At 56.2% G+C, this 14,605-nt stretch overlaps 2 protein-coding genes across 5 annotated transcripts; one reads left to right on the forward strand and one right to left on the reverse strand.

Moving 5' to 3' along the window:
• Nucleotides 1-1,968: 1,968 nt before the first annotated feature.
• DALRD3 (DALR anticodon binding domain containing 3) lies at nucleotides 1,969-5,410 on the forward strand. Of its 4 annotated transcripts, none has more exons than XM_072786287.1 (12): nucleotides 1,969-2,543; nucleotides 2,617-2,912; nucleotides 3,034-3,290; nucleotides 3,372-3,451; nucleotides 3,539-3,667; nucleotides 4,042-4,112; nucleotides 4,224-4,285; nucleotides 4,376-4,458; nucleotides 4,573-4,716; nucleotides 4,804-4,917; nucleotides 5,021-5,089; nucleotides 5,177-5,410. In XM_072786287.1, the coding sequence occupies exons 1-12, from the start codon at nucleotides 2,067-2,069 to the stop codon at nucleotides 5,294-5,296; spliced, it is 1,902 nt and encodes a 633-aa protein (XP_072642388.1). In that variant the 5' UTR covers nucleotides 1,969-2,066; the 3' UTR covers nucleotides 5,297-5,410. The 4 variants fall into 4 exon arrangements, 3 of the variants coding, with proteins under 3 accessions (XP_072642388.1, XP_072642387.1, XP_072642389.1); XR_012012034.1 differs by having other exon boundaries at nucleotides 1,970-2,543; nucleotides 4,534-4,716; nucleotides 4,847-4,917; XM_072786286.1 differs by having other exon boundaries at nucleotides 1,973-2,543; nucleotides 4,534-4,716.
• WDR6 (WD repeat domain 6) lies at nucleotides 4,941-14,441 on the reverse strand. The gene is made up of 7 exons (XM_072786276.1): nucleotides 14,229-14,441; nucleotides 6,771-9,247; nucleotides 6,578-6,661; nucleotides 6,370-6,486; nucleotides 6,164-6,282; nucleotides 5,461-6,064; nucleotides 4,941-5,341 (listed from the first exon to the last, which is right to left on the reverse strand). The coding sequence occupies exons 1-6, from the start codon at nucleotides 14,331-14,333 to the stop codon at nucleotides 5,607-5,609; spliced, it is 3,360 nt and encodes a 1,119-aa protein (XP_072642377.1). The 5' UTR covers nucleotides 14,334-14,441; the 3' UTR covers nucleotides 4,941-5,341; nucleotides 5,461-5,606.
• Nucleotides 14,442-14,605: the final 164 nt, after the last annotated feature.

Genomic DNA, 14,605 nt, shown 5'->3' on the forward strand with positions numbered 1-14,605 from the left:
TCCGAGTCTGCGGCCGCGGCCAGCGGAAGGGAACGCAGTAGTAGGGAGTTTGTGGCTTTTCGGGTGGGATCGACCGGGCCGACAGGACCAGATACTGAACTAGACAGCGGCTGGAGCATCTCCCTGTCGTCGCTCACTCTGCTCGCGGCCGAGAATTCCCCGCCCCCCGTCTTGAGCCGAATCAGAGGGCCTACTGGCGCGAGAGTCGCTGGCGCCCGCGCGGGTTTCAGGCATCTCCGCGCCCCCACCGTGTCGTGGCCTCAAGGGAACGTTGACGCGTCTGCTACCCACGGGGCTGGGGGGTGGGCGGAGGGAGGTTCGGCAAAGCGGAAGACGGTCGCAATGGAGCCCGTGGGTCGCGTCGCCGCTACTGGGCCCCTGGCGGTCCGGGCGCTGGCAGAGTCACGGGACAAAGGGCCCCGGGTGCGGGGTGTCACCGAGGCGGGTGCGCGGGTTTACTTCCTCTCCGGCCCCACAGGCAAGTTTCTCTTTTGGTCGATCCCGAAGCCCTCCCTGCCACCGTCACTGCACGGTGGCCTGGCTTCATGGGACCAGCAGGCGTAATCCTACCCTGCGGGTCTAATCCGGATCGGGACCGGTCCCAGGGGAGGCTCCCACCAATCTTCCTAGTGTTTGGGGGCCCAGGTGAGCGCCTCGTTCCCACTACACTCGGTTTTACCCTCACTCCTAGGTCTGTCTTCTGGTACTGGGAATCGGGGGTCCTGATCTGGCCCCAGGGCAAGGGACCACCACCACCCCCGCTGGGGCATACCTATCGCCCCCTCCCTCCCCCCGCCCACGGCTGGACAGCGGGCAACGGAATCCCAAAAGCAGCTGTTGTCTCCAGAGCATTCCAGCTGCGCTTGGATTTCGTTCCCTGCTCTCCTGCCAGAGCAGCGTCCTGGCCTAGATGGGGTGGGCCAGCTCCTGACTCCCAGACCTATTTTATTTGGGTCGCCCTGGTCTCCGCCCGTCTCAGGGGCTCCCTCAGGCTGGAAGTGGTGGGCGTAGATGTCGGAGAGCCTGGGTTGTGATCATCTCTGGAACTTGGAGTAGCATTGACAAGGGAGGGCGGTCGCAGGGCCTTCAGTCAGGGCGGCAATGGCGGTGAGTCCCACAGGGCCACCCCAGCCCACAACTCGCTATAGATAGCCTTTCATTTCCTGGGGAAAACCCACCCCAACCGTCTTCGTGTACCAAGAGCAGCTGAAGTCTCCAGCTTGGCCTCCAGCCCTCAGCCCTGTTAGCAGCTCTCCCAGGGTCATGGGCCTGCGGAAAGGAAAGAGCTTTGGAATGACACGATCACTCCCGTTGAGTGGGCACCCAAGAAGCCATCGGGAATGTCGTGTCCGCCCAGTGCTCTTTCGGCGATCCCAGCAGGGCCTTGCAGCCCTGGCCCAGAAAGGGGTCTTGCCAAACTTCCTGCCCCTAAGACTCCCTCCTTTCTGAGCTCTGGGTACTCTCACTGCTCCAGAGCAGAAATTAAGGGTTTCCCACACTGTGCTGTGTCAGGTTCAATCTCCGGGAAAGAAAATAGAGGAAAAGGGGATTTAAGTTTCACTGAAATGAAATTCCGGAGCCCTCGTGACACAGAGGGAAGAGCTTTCTCTCTGTAGTGAAGTGGGATGCTCCCAGCTGAGAGCAGTCCTTAGACTGGGTCTTCTCACGGTCACATCATTTATTTTGCCTACATTGGCTCGTTTCCTAAGCCAGAGTATCTCTGTTAATGTACACAAAGGTTAAAAGAAAAGAATTAAAAGCTGGTAATTCTGGAAACTATCGTGATGGTTCTAATTCCTCAAAAATCAAGAGAAGAAATTCTACCAGAGCACGCATTTTGCTTTAGTAAAGACGACCCAGATCGCAAGGAGGAAATGCTTGTAAATAACCTGAAGCCGGAGAACACAAATTGTTTCAAAAATAAGATTTTTTTTTTTTAGGAAGTCGTGAAAGTGGCTTTAATACTAGCTGCTCTATTCCACTCACAAATCATTTAGAACTTCTGACGTTTGATCAAATGTCAAATTTGGGGAATGAAACGTTATCAAAAATAGGTTAAGATTTCGATGAGAGAAACAGTCCGGTCCGGGCCCCGCCCGGTAGCAAGGATCCTTTCCCTGGTTGCTAATGCCGGTGACGACGACAGAACTCTAGGCCTACAGCGGACCCCGAGATTCCGGACCCGGGGCAAGGCAGGGCAGACAGGCCACGCGGAGGGAGTGCTGGGGCCGAAGGTCGGAAGCGGCCGCCACAATTCCCTCTGGCGCACCTGTCAGCTCAGGGACCGCCGCCGGATACGCGCCCGGGTCAGTCGGCCCTCCCGGAAGTTCGGCCTCCTGGCGCCCTGCTTCCGGTTCCGCTGGCTCCTTCCGGTCGCCATGGCGACGGGGCGCCTGGGGGTCGGAGAGACACTAGGGGCCCTCAACACGGCCCTGGGGCCTGGCGACCCAGTGTGGTTCAAGGAGACGCGTGCCCGCCACCTGCGCGCCCGAGACTTCCTGGCACCGCGGCCCGCGTTGCAAGCGCGCTTCGGGGATGGACAGGTGGGCGCCAGCCGGGAGGGCATGTGCAGCCAGTGGCAGCGCCGCAGCCCGCTCACCGCCCTTCCTTCCACAGGTGCCGGAGCGCGTGATCCGTGCGGTGGCCGGCCTGCAGGGCCCCGGCGTGGCCCCGGTGATGCGCTGCGCGCCGACGCCCGCGGGCCTGGCACTCCAGCTGCAGCGGCCTGCCGTCTTCGAGCGCGTGCTCGGCGCTGTGCCCGCCTATGCCGTGCCCGCCGTGCCCGCCGCGCCCGGGCCGCGCGTCCTCCTGCACTGCCCGGCGCTGCGCGGCGCCCCTGGCTCGCTCCGCTTGAGCCGGCTGCGCGCCGTGCTCGTGGCCGATCATTTGGCGCGAGCTCTGCGCGCTCATGGGTGAGCGCGTCGCGCGGCCACAAAGGCCGGGGTAGTGAGCTGGCCTTAGAGCCAATGCCGGTGGGAAGGAGGGGGAGCTGCGCCGGGTGCCCGATCTGAGACCAACGCCCTCGCTTTGCAGGGTGAGGGTGCGCCTGGTGCCCGCCGTGCGGGACCCGCACATGCCGACCTTCCTGCAGCAACTGCGCGTAGACTGGCCCGCTGCCTCGGAGAGAGCCGCCACCGAAGCCCTGAGGAGCCGGGTGCTTGCAGAACTTGGCCTGGCCCGGGAGGGCGGAGCCCTGGCCCCGGGCGTCCTAGGCACAGTATCCCTGAAGGAAGTGTTGCAAGAACGGGGACGCGCAGCTGGCTATGACCCCAAGTTGGACAAGTGTCTGGGTAGGAAATGGAGCCTTGCAGGGCCAGAGAGATGGTACCCTGTCTTCCTGGCTAGCCTGAATGCCCCTGTGTTCTTTGCAGTGACTGAGGATCAGCTGTCTGTGCTGGCCGAGCTGCAGGAGGCTGTAAGCCAGTGGCCTCAGGCCAGCCCTCCAGGCCTGGTTAGTAACTGACCCCCACCCCCAACCTGTAGGCCTCTGGCAGGCCATGTCCTGTGTCCACGCAGTGACCATCCTCCTACCCTGTAGGCTGTGGCCCCACATGCCAGTGCAGACGTCTGCATGGTTATACACGTGGTGAGCTGTGAGGAGGAGTTCCAGCAACAAAAGTTGGACTTGCTTTGGTGGAAGCTGGATGATCGGGCTCCTCTCACACAGGTAGGCTGGTGATGGTGGAGGTCCCCCGACCCCCATCCCCACCAACCTGAGGGCCCTTGAAAACCCACCAAGGGACATATCAGCTGAGTCCATAGGTGACACTTGACCTTAAGAGAGATGTTAGGCTTGGTGAATGGGTACTTGCAGCAGGTGTAGCGTCCTGGGAGATGGCAGGGTGTGGAGGCATCCTAGAGAACATCGAGCAGTAATAGATTGGGGAAGCTGGACTGTGTCCCGAGCAGTGAGCCTGAGAGGGGCACAAAGCCTGGTGGCAAAGGGCGCTGTGGGAGTCCAGGCACCAGATTTAGGTTCTTTGAGGATCTATTGCTGGAGGTACCACCTCCTGGGCTAACCACCTGGTATCTTCCTGACAGAAGCACCTGGTCTGTGGCCCAGTGAAAGTCGCTGGTACGCCTAGCAAGTTGACTGCCCCTGAGTACTACGAGTGAGTAAGGCTGGAAGGGAGGCCACTGAGTTGAGGTGGGGGGATTCACCATCAACCCCCCTGCCCCGGGAGGTGCCTCTGAGCCCTCCACTCACCCTTCTCCAAATGCAGGCTCCGCCACACCCAGGTGTGCAAGGCATCCGCACTGAAGCATGGCAGGGACCTGGTGCAAGGTGCGCCTGGGAAAGCCTGGCTATGCCCTGCGGGAGGGGCAGGTCACTTGCTTCCCTGCCTGCCCAGGCTGACCAACTATATTCCCTCAGACCCAGCCTGGACAGAGGTCTTCAGCATTCTCTCTGCGGCAACTATCAAGTTTGAGATGCTCAGCACTGCTCCACAGAGTCAGGTGAGCCTGGGTGCCATGCGGGATCGGGGCTAGCGGAATTGGGTGTGAAGGCTGCACTCATGCCCCCTTCCTCAGCTTCTCCTGGCCCTGGCCGACAGCAGCATCTCCACAAAGGGCACCAGGAGTGGCACCTTCGTCATGTACAACTGTGCCCGGCTTGCCACGCTATTTGAGGGGTACAAGCACAGCACAGAACAAGGTCTGTACCCCACTTTTCCACCTGTGAGCAGTCTCGATTTCTCACTGCTACAGGATGAGGTGAGTGTCCTCCTGGGTAGCTAGGCACCTGCAGGAGGTTGGGACCTCCCCTCCTAGCACCCTTCTCCCCCCCACCCCCACCCCCAGGGCGAGTGGCTGCTGCTCTTCAATGGCGTGCTCCCTTTCCCAGACCTGCTGGGCCAGACAGCAGCCCTGGCATGTGCAGCCTCAGGGCTTCACGTGACTGCGCGCACTGAGACGGTGAGCCAGAGAAGACTGGGACAGACACTGCACACTCGATGCTTTATTCTGGGCTGGGCACGAGATCAAAGAGACCGGCCAGTGACTCAGTCTCTGTCTCTAGATGTGCAAGTTCCTGGTCCAGCTCAGCATGGATTTCAGCTCGTACTATAACCGAGTACACATCCTAGGGGTAAGTACACAACAAGAGGGGGTGGGAGATTGCAGGGGGGGCAAGGGAAGCAAAGAATGAGACCAGCAGGCCCCTTCTCTCCTCCAGGAGCCTCGACCACACCTGTTTGGTCAAATGTTTGCCCGTCTCCAGCTTCTGCGGGCTGTGCGTGAGGTGCTCCACACTGGCCTAGCCATGCTGGGTCTCCCTCCACTGAGCCACATCTAAGGCCACAGAGACCCCAATATCTAGGAATGTTTACAAAATCTTCACCTGGAAAAAAGATATAAAGATTATAGTAGAGACCTGAAGCCAAAATAAATTGTTTCTGTTACATACAAAGCCCAGCCCCAGGGTGTATTTTTGGCCTGCCGGAACAGCACCTTACTCACCTCTAGCTCCTGCTCTGAAGTCAGGAACCCGCGGCTGCCGCCTCCTCCTCTCAAGGCACACTGGGCATGAGCACAGACGGTCACTCCTGTTCCATTCTGTCTGCGAGCAGGTCCCATGCCCAGCACGCCGGCCACCGCGGGATACCTTAATCATACCAGTTGTAAACCTCAAGCCCCTGGCCCCCAAGAGCACAGCGGTGGCCAAACTCAGGGCTTACAGGCCAGCAGTCCATGTCTGCCACATCTGGGACATGGTACACAGTACTGTTCATGAAGGTGGGCTCACCGTGACCCAAACGCCAGAAGGTCAGCCGTTGGTCAATGGAGGCTGAGACCATGAGGCTTGGGCTTAGGATCTTAAGGCCTGTCACATGGGCAGCATGTGCACAGGGGACGGAATATTCCTCTAGCACATGCAACTGGGGTACCAGATCACCCCCCATGGCTTCTTCCAGCTCTGGCGCCTCCATGGCCAGCACAAAGACATGGAGGGAGCCGTCCTCACTGCCACTAGCCACAAGATGGCCCTCACGTGTGGGCAGGGTGTGTAGGCTGTTGACACCACAGCTATGAGCCTGGACGGTCAGGCAGGGGGTACCCAGGCCTGGAGGAAGAAGATGGTTGTCAGGGCCCAGCCTGCCCCATGGCTGAAAACAAAGTGGGAGGCAGGAGGGACAGCCTTGGCTGCACACCAGCTACTCACGGTAGGGAAGCCCGGGGTCGGCCGGAGGCTCCAGGGCACCAGAGCCATGGTCCAGCACGGTAGTGAGATCCCAGAAGGCCAAACTGCCATCGGTGGCTGCGCTGCACAGGAACAGCCTCCTGGGAAGCAGGGAAGGGCAGCTGGGTCAGTGAAGAAGATGGAAAACAATGGGAGCCCCTGCCCAGCCACCATGCAGCCCCTCTCACCGCCGCTGGTTGGGTGCCTCATGTGTAAAGGAATGGACCTTGAGGACACACCGCTTGTGGTGGAAGGTTTCGGCCAGGAGCTGCAGCCGCCGCCCTGAATCCTGCAAAAGGAAGAGCCTGGGGGGCGGAGGGTGGCTCAGCTCAGAACCCATTCTGGACAACCTTCCAACCTTTTTGTCTTCGCCCAGGGCCCTCTGCTCTCACTCACCTCACTGCTCCATCACTGCAGGCTGCAGCCACAAGGGGGCCGAGACCAGGCCGGTCGAGCTCACAAACAGCTAGGGACATGTACCTGCAGAGAAAACACCCGGACAGCAGTCAGGGGAAGCCTGGGAGCAGCTGCAAGGGGCTTGCCCTGCAGGACACCACCCCATGCTCCTGCCTCGCAGTACACACGTCACCTGGTCTCTGGGTCCACCTTGACCATCCGGTGCCGATTGCGCTGCCGGTCCCAGTACTCATCTAGCCGGTGGGATGAAAGATGCATGACGTGGCAGGCGAGGCGGCTTGGGGTGCTGGGGTCCGGGGTGACCATGATGCTGAAGCAGTGCATCTCAGCCCGGCCCCCCGCAGACACCACATGAGCAGTCAGGCCTGGCCGAGGATCCTGAGGGCCACCTGGGGTACCAATACCCCACACAGCCAGTGCACGCACGGAGGAGATATGGTTACAAACAGCTGTAAGTGCATGGGCCGAGCCAGTGGCTGTGGGGAGCGCCAGGACACAGACGGTAGTGTCCTCACTACACGTGATCACAATGTCAGTCAGACCTGGCCCCTCGCTGCCAGGCTCCAGGTGGTCAGGCTGCATGAAGCTGGGCACCTCATATTCAGGCCCCAGAGTGATGGTGCCCACACGCTTCACACAAGTGATCTCACGGCCATGCAGGCTCTCCCGGAGAATCACATGTGGCCGGGTGCAGCCACCCAGCGCCCGGTAGAGCATGACATCCCCATCTTTGAGGTAAGCAAAGGCCATAGCTGCCTCAGTATCAGAGAAGGCCCAGGAGCGGTGCCCTCCACCACAGTTGACGATGTGCAGCTTTTCATGTGACCGGGGACTCCACACCACAAACTCATTGGCATGGAAACCCAGGATGACCATACTCCCATCAGCCACCATGCGAAGCCCAGCCACCCAGTTCATGCCTCGACAGGACTTCTGCCTTAGGACTGGCTGCAGTTGGCCGCCTCTCACAAAGAGCTGGTAGTAGGCACCATCGCGCCCTGTAGTATACACGTAGCCACCGTAGCAGGTGACTGACGTCACACCCTGCTTCCCATGCAGAGAAGGGAGGGTGGACACAGGGCCCCACTCAGTCAAGGCAGTTTCACCCCCACCACTGCCACTACCTGCTCCAAGTGCTCCAGTGACAGCTCCGGCCTTGCCCCCAACCCCAAGATCCTTGAGCAGAGCTGGTCTGGAGGGAAATAGCAACACAGAGCCCCGGCGGTCCCCACACACCAGGAAGTCACCAGGGGGCAAGAAGGCACTGCATGTGTGCCATCTCTGCTTGCTTGGAGGCAACAGGTACCGGCAACGTTCCTTTACAAAGATGGCTTTGCCAGTGGGCGCGGCTGTGATTTCCAGGCAAGCCACCACACCACCAGGGCCCGATGCCAGCAACAGGAGTTCCTCGTAACCACGCAGGGCCCAGCTCAGACTATGCACTTTCCCACGAAAGAGGGTCAAGTCCACGGCTGCAGTTGGAGTGTTGATGGGGACAACCTTGACACGACCCTCCCCGTTGGCCATGGCACAAAGTCCGAAACCCTCAGGACCAGGGGCTGCCTCCAGGAGGCAGTAGGACTGGAAGCGCTTGTCCTCCAGCAGCTGCTCCCAGCACTTGACCTCAAGGTCGTAGAGATACAGGGCCCCTGTATCAGTCACTGCCAGTAGTCGCCACGAGCCGGCCAGCGTCACAGCCTTGAGGGTACCTGGTCTGCTACGGGACTTGAAGCAGAGAGCTGAGACCCCTGAACCCGGGTACCCACGCCCTACCAGGTGCCACAGCCGGATGCCTGAGTCATCGCCCCCAGTTACCACCCAGGCCTGCCTCTCATGGGCAGCTATAGCCCGAATCCCACGACCCTGGTGGCCCCGAAAGGCCTGCAGGATCTCACCTTCATGGCTCCATACCAGGCAGACACAGTCCTCTCCTGCACTGATAAGGTAATTCTCTAGGAGCTTGACCTGCCACACACGGGCGCTGTGCCCAAAGCAGTGCCCAATATTCTGTACCCGACCTCCAGGCACCCTCAGGTCACCCACCTTCCAGATGCGGACGCTTCGGTCTTCTGAAGCTGTGGCCAACAAGCCCTTGCTTTCCAGGTATGACATGCTGAAGATGACACCCACATGCCCACTGACTCGTCGGTCAGGGGCCACAGGCTTATTGTCTATTAAAGCGGCTGCTGGGTACCAGACAAGGAGCTGATTCGAAACTGCACCTGCCACTATGGTCAACTCCTTCCAGGTGTCCCCGATCAGACAGGCTGAGGAGAGGGTGCATCTGTCTGTACAGGGTACCTCCTGCAGCATGCACCCTACCACAGGGTCATATAGCACTACCGAGTTATGGCCCAGGGCCAAGGCCACGTTGCCCTCAAGCCAACGTGCATCCCAGATCCAGTCAGACATGTTCCACAGCCCAGAGCGCCAGAGCTCCCGGAAGCGGCCAGGTCCCCAGCTAACTTTCACAATTCGGAGTCCCTTGCTCCCAAACACAGCCACCATAGCTTCCGAGTCAACGTCTCCATTTGGTTCTGGTCGCACCCGGAACCCATGGATAAGATAGTGACCAAGCAGGTTCTGCACACGCTTCATCATCCGCAGATGGCCACCAAAATCGAGGCTGTACACCAGGACATCTGGCCCCTCACCTAGACAGAAGCAGAGAGCCACATCAGAACCTCACTCAACTCTGATAAGCCATGAAGAGACAGGGGCAGGGAAAATTCGGGTATATAGCCTGTGAATGCTCTAGAACACACAATCCTGCTGGCTTGAACCCTGGAAAACCCTTGGCCTCAGCTTCAGCTGGACTTTTAATGCGGACTCTCAGGTGCCTACAGTCACTCCAGACACCTCGGTTCAACCTGGCTTCCTCAAACACAGCCTCTTCCTCACCTCACCTAACTTCTCATGCTTCCAGCAGGAACCCTCGCAGTCTTCATCCCAAATCTGCAATGGCATCTGCCTCTATGCACTCTTCCCACCCTCCCTCCCCTAGGGAAGAGGGGGTCCTCAAAGGTGATCCTCCCATGTTTGGGACATAACAGAACCCCTCTGGATTTCCAAGAGCTTCTTCCATACAGCTCAGATGTGAGCATATTCAACACTGACATGAAAAACCAGGAGAGATGGCCCCCACATCGGTAGCCAAGGCTCCCATGACCCTCAACTGCCTTCTGGCTGCCTGGTGAATTTGTTGATTTTTTTTTTTTCTCCCCTCTTACTCAATGCTTTTCACTCCACTGCTCACTCCATTGACTGTTACCAGCCTCTACTCAGCTCCAGCCCCAGCCCCAGCCCCAGCCTCAAACCAGGAAGATCATGGCTTATTCCCCCCTAAGCTTTCCACATCTTCTCATGTTCTCAGTCTCCAAGTCCCCTGTGCTCATTTTCTAAAGATTTTGCAAATCCTCCTCACCACACTGATTGTGGTCCAGGATATCAACTTCTTTTTTTTTTTTTTAATTGAAACTACTTTTTTTTTTTTTTTTTAAAGATTTTATTTATTTATTCATGATAGTCACACAAAGAGAGAGAGAGGCAGAGACACAGGCAGAGGGAGAAGCAGGCTCCATGCAGGGAGCCTGACGTGGGATTCGATCCCAGGTCTCCAGGGTCACGCCCTGGGCCAAAGGCAGGCGCCAAACCACTGCGCCACCCAGGGATCCCTAAACTACTTTATTTTTTGTAAGATTTTATTTATTTATTCATGAGACATAGAGTGAGAGGCAGAGACACAGGCAGAGGGAGAAGCAGGCTCCATGCAGGGATCCCGACCTGGGACTCAATCCCAGGACCCTGGGATTACACCCTGAGCAGACGCTCAACCGCTGAGCCACCCAGGCATCCCTAGGATATCAACCTTTTAACCTGAGATCTTAACCTGAGATGACACTAATAGTCTCTCATGCCATTCTGAGCCTGCAATCTCCATCTTTCCACACTTGACATTCACTGAGCATCGATTATACACCAGACAAGGAACTACACGCTGGGTAGTGAGTAAGACAAACACAGACCCAAGGCTCCTGATCATCAGGCAGAAGCTAAACAGTATCACCCGGGATCCCTGGGTGGCACAGCGGTTTGGTGCCTGCCTTTGGCCCAGGGCACGATCCTGGAGACCCGGGATCGAGTCCCACATCGGGCTCCTGGTGCATGGAGCCTGCTTCTCCCTCTGTCTGTGTCTCTGCCTCTCTCTCTCTCTGTGTGACTATCATAAATAAATAAATTAATTAAAAAATAAATAAGTAAATAAACAGTATCACCCAAATAAACTACATTGTTACATAACTTCGGTAAATTCCAAGAAAGAACTATACAGGCTGCTTTAACATAAAAGAGGGAAATCGACTTCTGTGATTTTTTCCCTCCAGAAGACATTTAGCAGTATCTGGAGACATTTTTGGTTGTCACAACTGGGTTATGTTAACTGGAATCTAGGAGTAGAAGCCTTGCTGTCTGTGATTTGAAACGTCCTGTGAATCACAGACAGCCCCTCACCCAAAAAATGACCTGGGGGAAAGGGTGCAAGGTTTGAAAGATGGCAGACAACATGGACCAGCAACAAACTACCAACACCGTAGAAGAGCCCCTGGATCTCATCAGGCTCAGCCTGGATGAGCGAATTTATGTGAAACTGAGAAATGACCGAGAGCTTCGAGGCAGATTACATGCTTATGATCAGCATTTAAATATGATATTGGGGGATCCCTGGGTGGCGCAGTGGTTTGGCGCCTGCCTTTGGCCCAGGGCGCGATCCTGGAGACCCAGGATCGAATCCCACATCGGGCTCCCGGTGCATGGAGCCTGCTTCTCCTTCTGCCTGTGTCTCTGCCTCTCTCTCTCTCTCTGTGACTATCATAAATAAATAAAAATTTTAAAAAATAAATAAATAAATAAATAAATATGATATTGGGAGATGTGGAAGAAACTGTGACTACTATAGAAATTGATGAAGAAACATATGAAGAGATATATAAATCAACAAAACGGAATATTCCGATGCTTTTTGTCTGGGGAGATTGTGTTGTACTAGTTGCTCCTCCATTAAGAGTTGGCTGAAACAAAGAATTTATCGTGTATGGAATACAGGAGATTTTGTATGATTGCCTCTTTAAATGTAGAAGACATCAAAAGAGAAACCTGCATTCATTTTGATATTAAGAAATGACCAAGGATTCTTCCACTCCTGAAATGAGTTGATTTGCAGATAACTCAAAAATTCTTAAGCTAAAGGGTGTTTAATTTTTTTCCCAACTCTTTCAATAAATGTGATCACCAGGATGCAGAACTCTTTGTTTTTTTATTTTTTATTTTTTTAATACTTTTTTTTTTCTTTATTTATTTATGATAGTCACACAGAGAGAGAGAGGCAGAGACACAGGCAGAGGGAGAAGCAGGCTCCATGCACCCGGAGCCCGACGTGGGATTCGATCCCGGGTCTCCAGGATCGCGCCCTGGGCCAAAGGCAGGCGCAAAACCGCTGCGCCACCCAGGGATCCCCAGGATGCAGGACTCTTTGTTCAGGAATTCATTTGCTCTGTTGTTTTCTCAGACAATTTCTGTTATTTTTTTCCTTTAAATTAAATTTCATGTTTCCTTTTTTAAATTAAAAAAAAAAAAAAAAAAAAAAAAGACCTGGGCCAAACATCAACAGTGCAGAGACTGAGAAACTCTAGTGCCATCTAAGCAGACTTGGTGACTATCAGGGCAGGCCACCCTGAGAAATAAATAAGCTGTGGTAACCAGAGGAAGAGCAGGCATGCGGGGGAGATGGATGAACCTTTCTGGACGAAAGGAACAGCAAGTTTGATGGAGGTGAGCAAGAACTCTAGGTCATGTGGTTGGAATAGGAAACAAAGGGCTGGGGGATGGACTAAGAGAATGCTGCTGATGGGGTCCAGGAGCCAAAGTTGCATAGCCTCGAATGATGGCAATAAGTAGAGAAACAGACAGATGCCACAACTTTGTAGTCAAAATCAACCAGACTGGCTTGAGGACTGAGGGAGTGGCTTGGGCTTGAGCACCTGGGTGGCTGTTGTTCCCCTTGCTCAGCTGGAGTACCCAGCAGGAGTATTTCAATTTTAAAGCACCTGTGCACTTGGGCCTAGAACTTATAAACAAAGAAGGCTGGAAATTGAGATTATAAGTGCACATAGGTAGAATCTGAGAATTGTAAAAATATAAAAATCACTTTGGAAGTCACAGGAGCAGAATTCACTTGAAGAGCTTTCTAACCCGCATTTCCTAAATCATTTCCCTGCTTAAAACCCTTCAAAGGGCCTCTCTCCACGACCCACCATTAAGTCAGATCTAGGTATAAAATAAAACAATCTGGCCTCTGCTCATTTCTCCAGCCTCTTCTCCCAGACTCCACTCCTGCTCAGTCTCCCAGGAACTCCCTCTCTTCCCCAAAGTAACAAATTATCAGCATCAAGGCCTTTAGCAGGCTTATCCTCACCAAGAACTCACCTCTTCTCTTCTCTTAGCTCATTCCTGTGATTCTTTGGGTTTCTGCCTACCTATCCCCTTCTGCAAGAGCCTTAGAAGTCTAACCCATGATAGGAACCTTGGACTCCCAGAGCTCCCACACCAGATCCCTCCTCTTGCACAAAACCATTCTCTCAGGGGACGCCTGAGTGGCTCAGCTGTTGAGCGTCTGCCTTTGGCTCAGGGCGTGATCCCAGAGTTCTGGGATCAAGTCCCACATCAGGCTCCCTGCATGGAGCCCGTTTCTCCCTCTGCCTATGTCTCTGCCTCTCCCTCTGTGTGTCTCTCTTGAATAAGTAAATAACATCTTAAAAAAAAAAAAAAAAAACCACCCCCCCCCCCCATAGGATAGGAATCTCATTCAAGGCTTGAGAGTCAATGTCCTGCCTCAGGAACCTTAAAAGACCCAGCAGCACCACCATCAGTAACTAGTGGCTTCCATTCGGTCCTCGATGCTCTCCAGGGTTCTGCTGCTTCAGATGGCCCATGCTTCTCGACCTGACCTTCCGCGAAAGGCCATCAACATTGGATTCCCTGGATGCAACTATCTCAGAAGAGGCCTCGGGGTCTGCCTCCGCAGCCACTGGCCCAATCGGAAAGGTTTCATCCTTGGTTTCCTGGTTTCCCGCCACCCATCCTCGTCATAATCACCTTCCAAGGAGAAGCCTCACCCGCCCCTCGGAGGCCAGAGCCCCGTCTACCGGGCCCCGCCCACCCCCACCCTCCCCAGATGCCACACCACAGACCCTCCCCTCCCAACTCCCCAACCTTGAGGGGGCTCACCTCCAACCTACCAGCTCCGCTCCCGGAAGGGGCCACACACCGTTCTCCCTCTCTTCCCCGCCTCCCAAGCCACTGCGGTTCCCCGTGCTTTCCCGCGGCCCCACCGCCCTTTCCATGTCAGATGCAGATTGTGAAGGAACTCGACAGCCACATCGGGTTGGTTTTTTTTTTTTTTTCCTTTGGGGCCCCTCCGGCCGGGTCTCCAGCCCATCTCCTGGGTTCCCGCCCACCTCGGTCGGGCTTCATCCGGCCGCCCGCCCTCCTCCTTAGGGGCATCCCTTTGTTCTCATGGTCCCGCCCCATGCGAGCGCCCGGGTTCTTATCCGCTAGCGCGCGCCTCGAGCCAAACCTCACCCGCCAACAGCCGATCCCCCACGCACTCCAGACCCGTGACCGGGAGCAGTATGAGCTCGGAGGTTGCCCGCGGCCAAACGTAGTCCTCGGGAGCGTCCATGACGATCCTCTAGCCGCGGCGCCTTCCTTTGCCAAGAAGGGATCTGGGCTCTCGCGAGACGAACCTTCCTCGCGCGCAGCCGAGCCGATCTGCAGCGGCCTTGGCAACAGGTAGCCGAGCCCAGGGTCGCCCGCGGCCGGTGTCCAATCACGACCCTTCGCCCCACGCAAGCCAGCTCGTCATTGGCGAAGGCGTCCTCGCCCCTCCCCCTGACGTGAGGCTCGCCGAGCGCTGCGGCCCACCCCTACAGGCCGGGTCAGCCTGCCCCCGAC

Source organism: Canis lupus, chromosome 19 (genome assembly GCF_048164855.1).
Source record: "Canis lupus baileyi chromosome 19, mCanLup2.hap1, whole genome shotgun sequence".
NCBI lineage: Eukaryota > Metazoa > Chordata > Mammalia > Carnivora > Canidae > Canis > Canis lupus.

Bases quoted from the DNA above. Each gene is read 5' to 3' on its own strand.
- DALRD3 (XM_072786286.1), top strand. From the start codon at position 2,067: ATGAGAGAAACAGTCCGGTCCGGGCCCCGCCCGGTAGCAAGGATCCTT. The intron at 2,544-2,616 runs GTGGGCGCCAGC...TTCCTTCCACAG, and splicing joins CGCGCTTCGGGGATGGACAG to GTGCCGGAGCGCGTGATCCG. The intron at 4,286-4,375 runs GTGCGCCTGGGA...ATATTCCCTCAG, and splicing joins TGGCAGGGACCTGGTGCAAG to ACCCAGCCTGGACAGAGGTC.
- WDR6 (XM_072786276.1), bottom strand. From the start codon at position 14,333: ATGGACGCTCCCGAGGACTACGTTTGGCCGCGGGCAACCTCCGAGCTC. The intron at 6,662-6,770 runs GTGACGTGTGTA...TTTTCTCTGCAG, and splicing joins AAGGTGGACCCAGAGACCAG to GTACATGTCCCTAGCTGTTT. The intron at 6,283-6,369 runs GTGAGAGGGGCT...CCTGCTTCCCAG, and splicing joins GAGGCACCCAACCAGCGGCG to GAGGCTGTTCCTGTGCAGCG.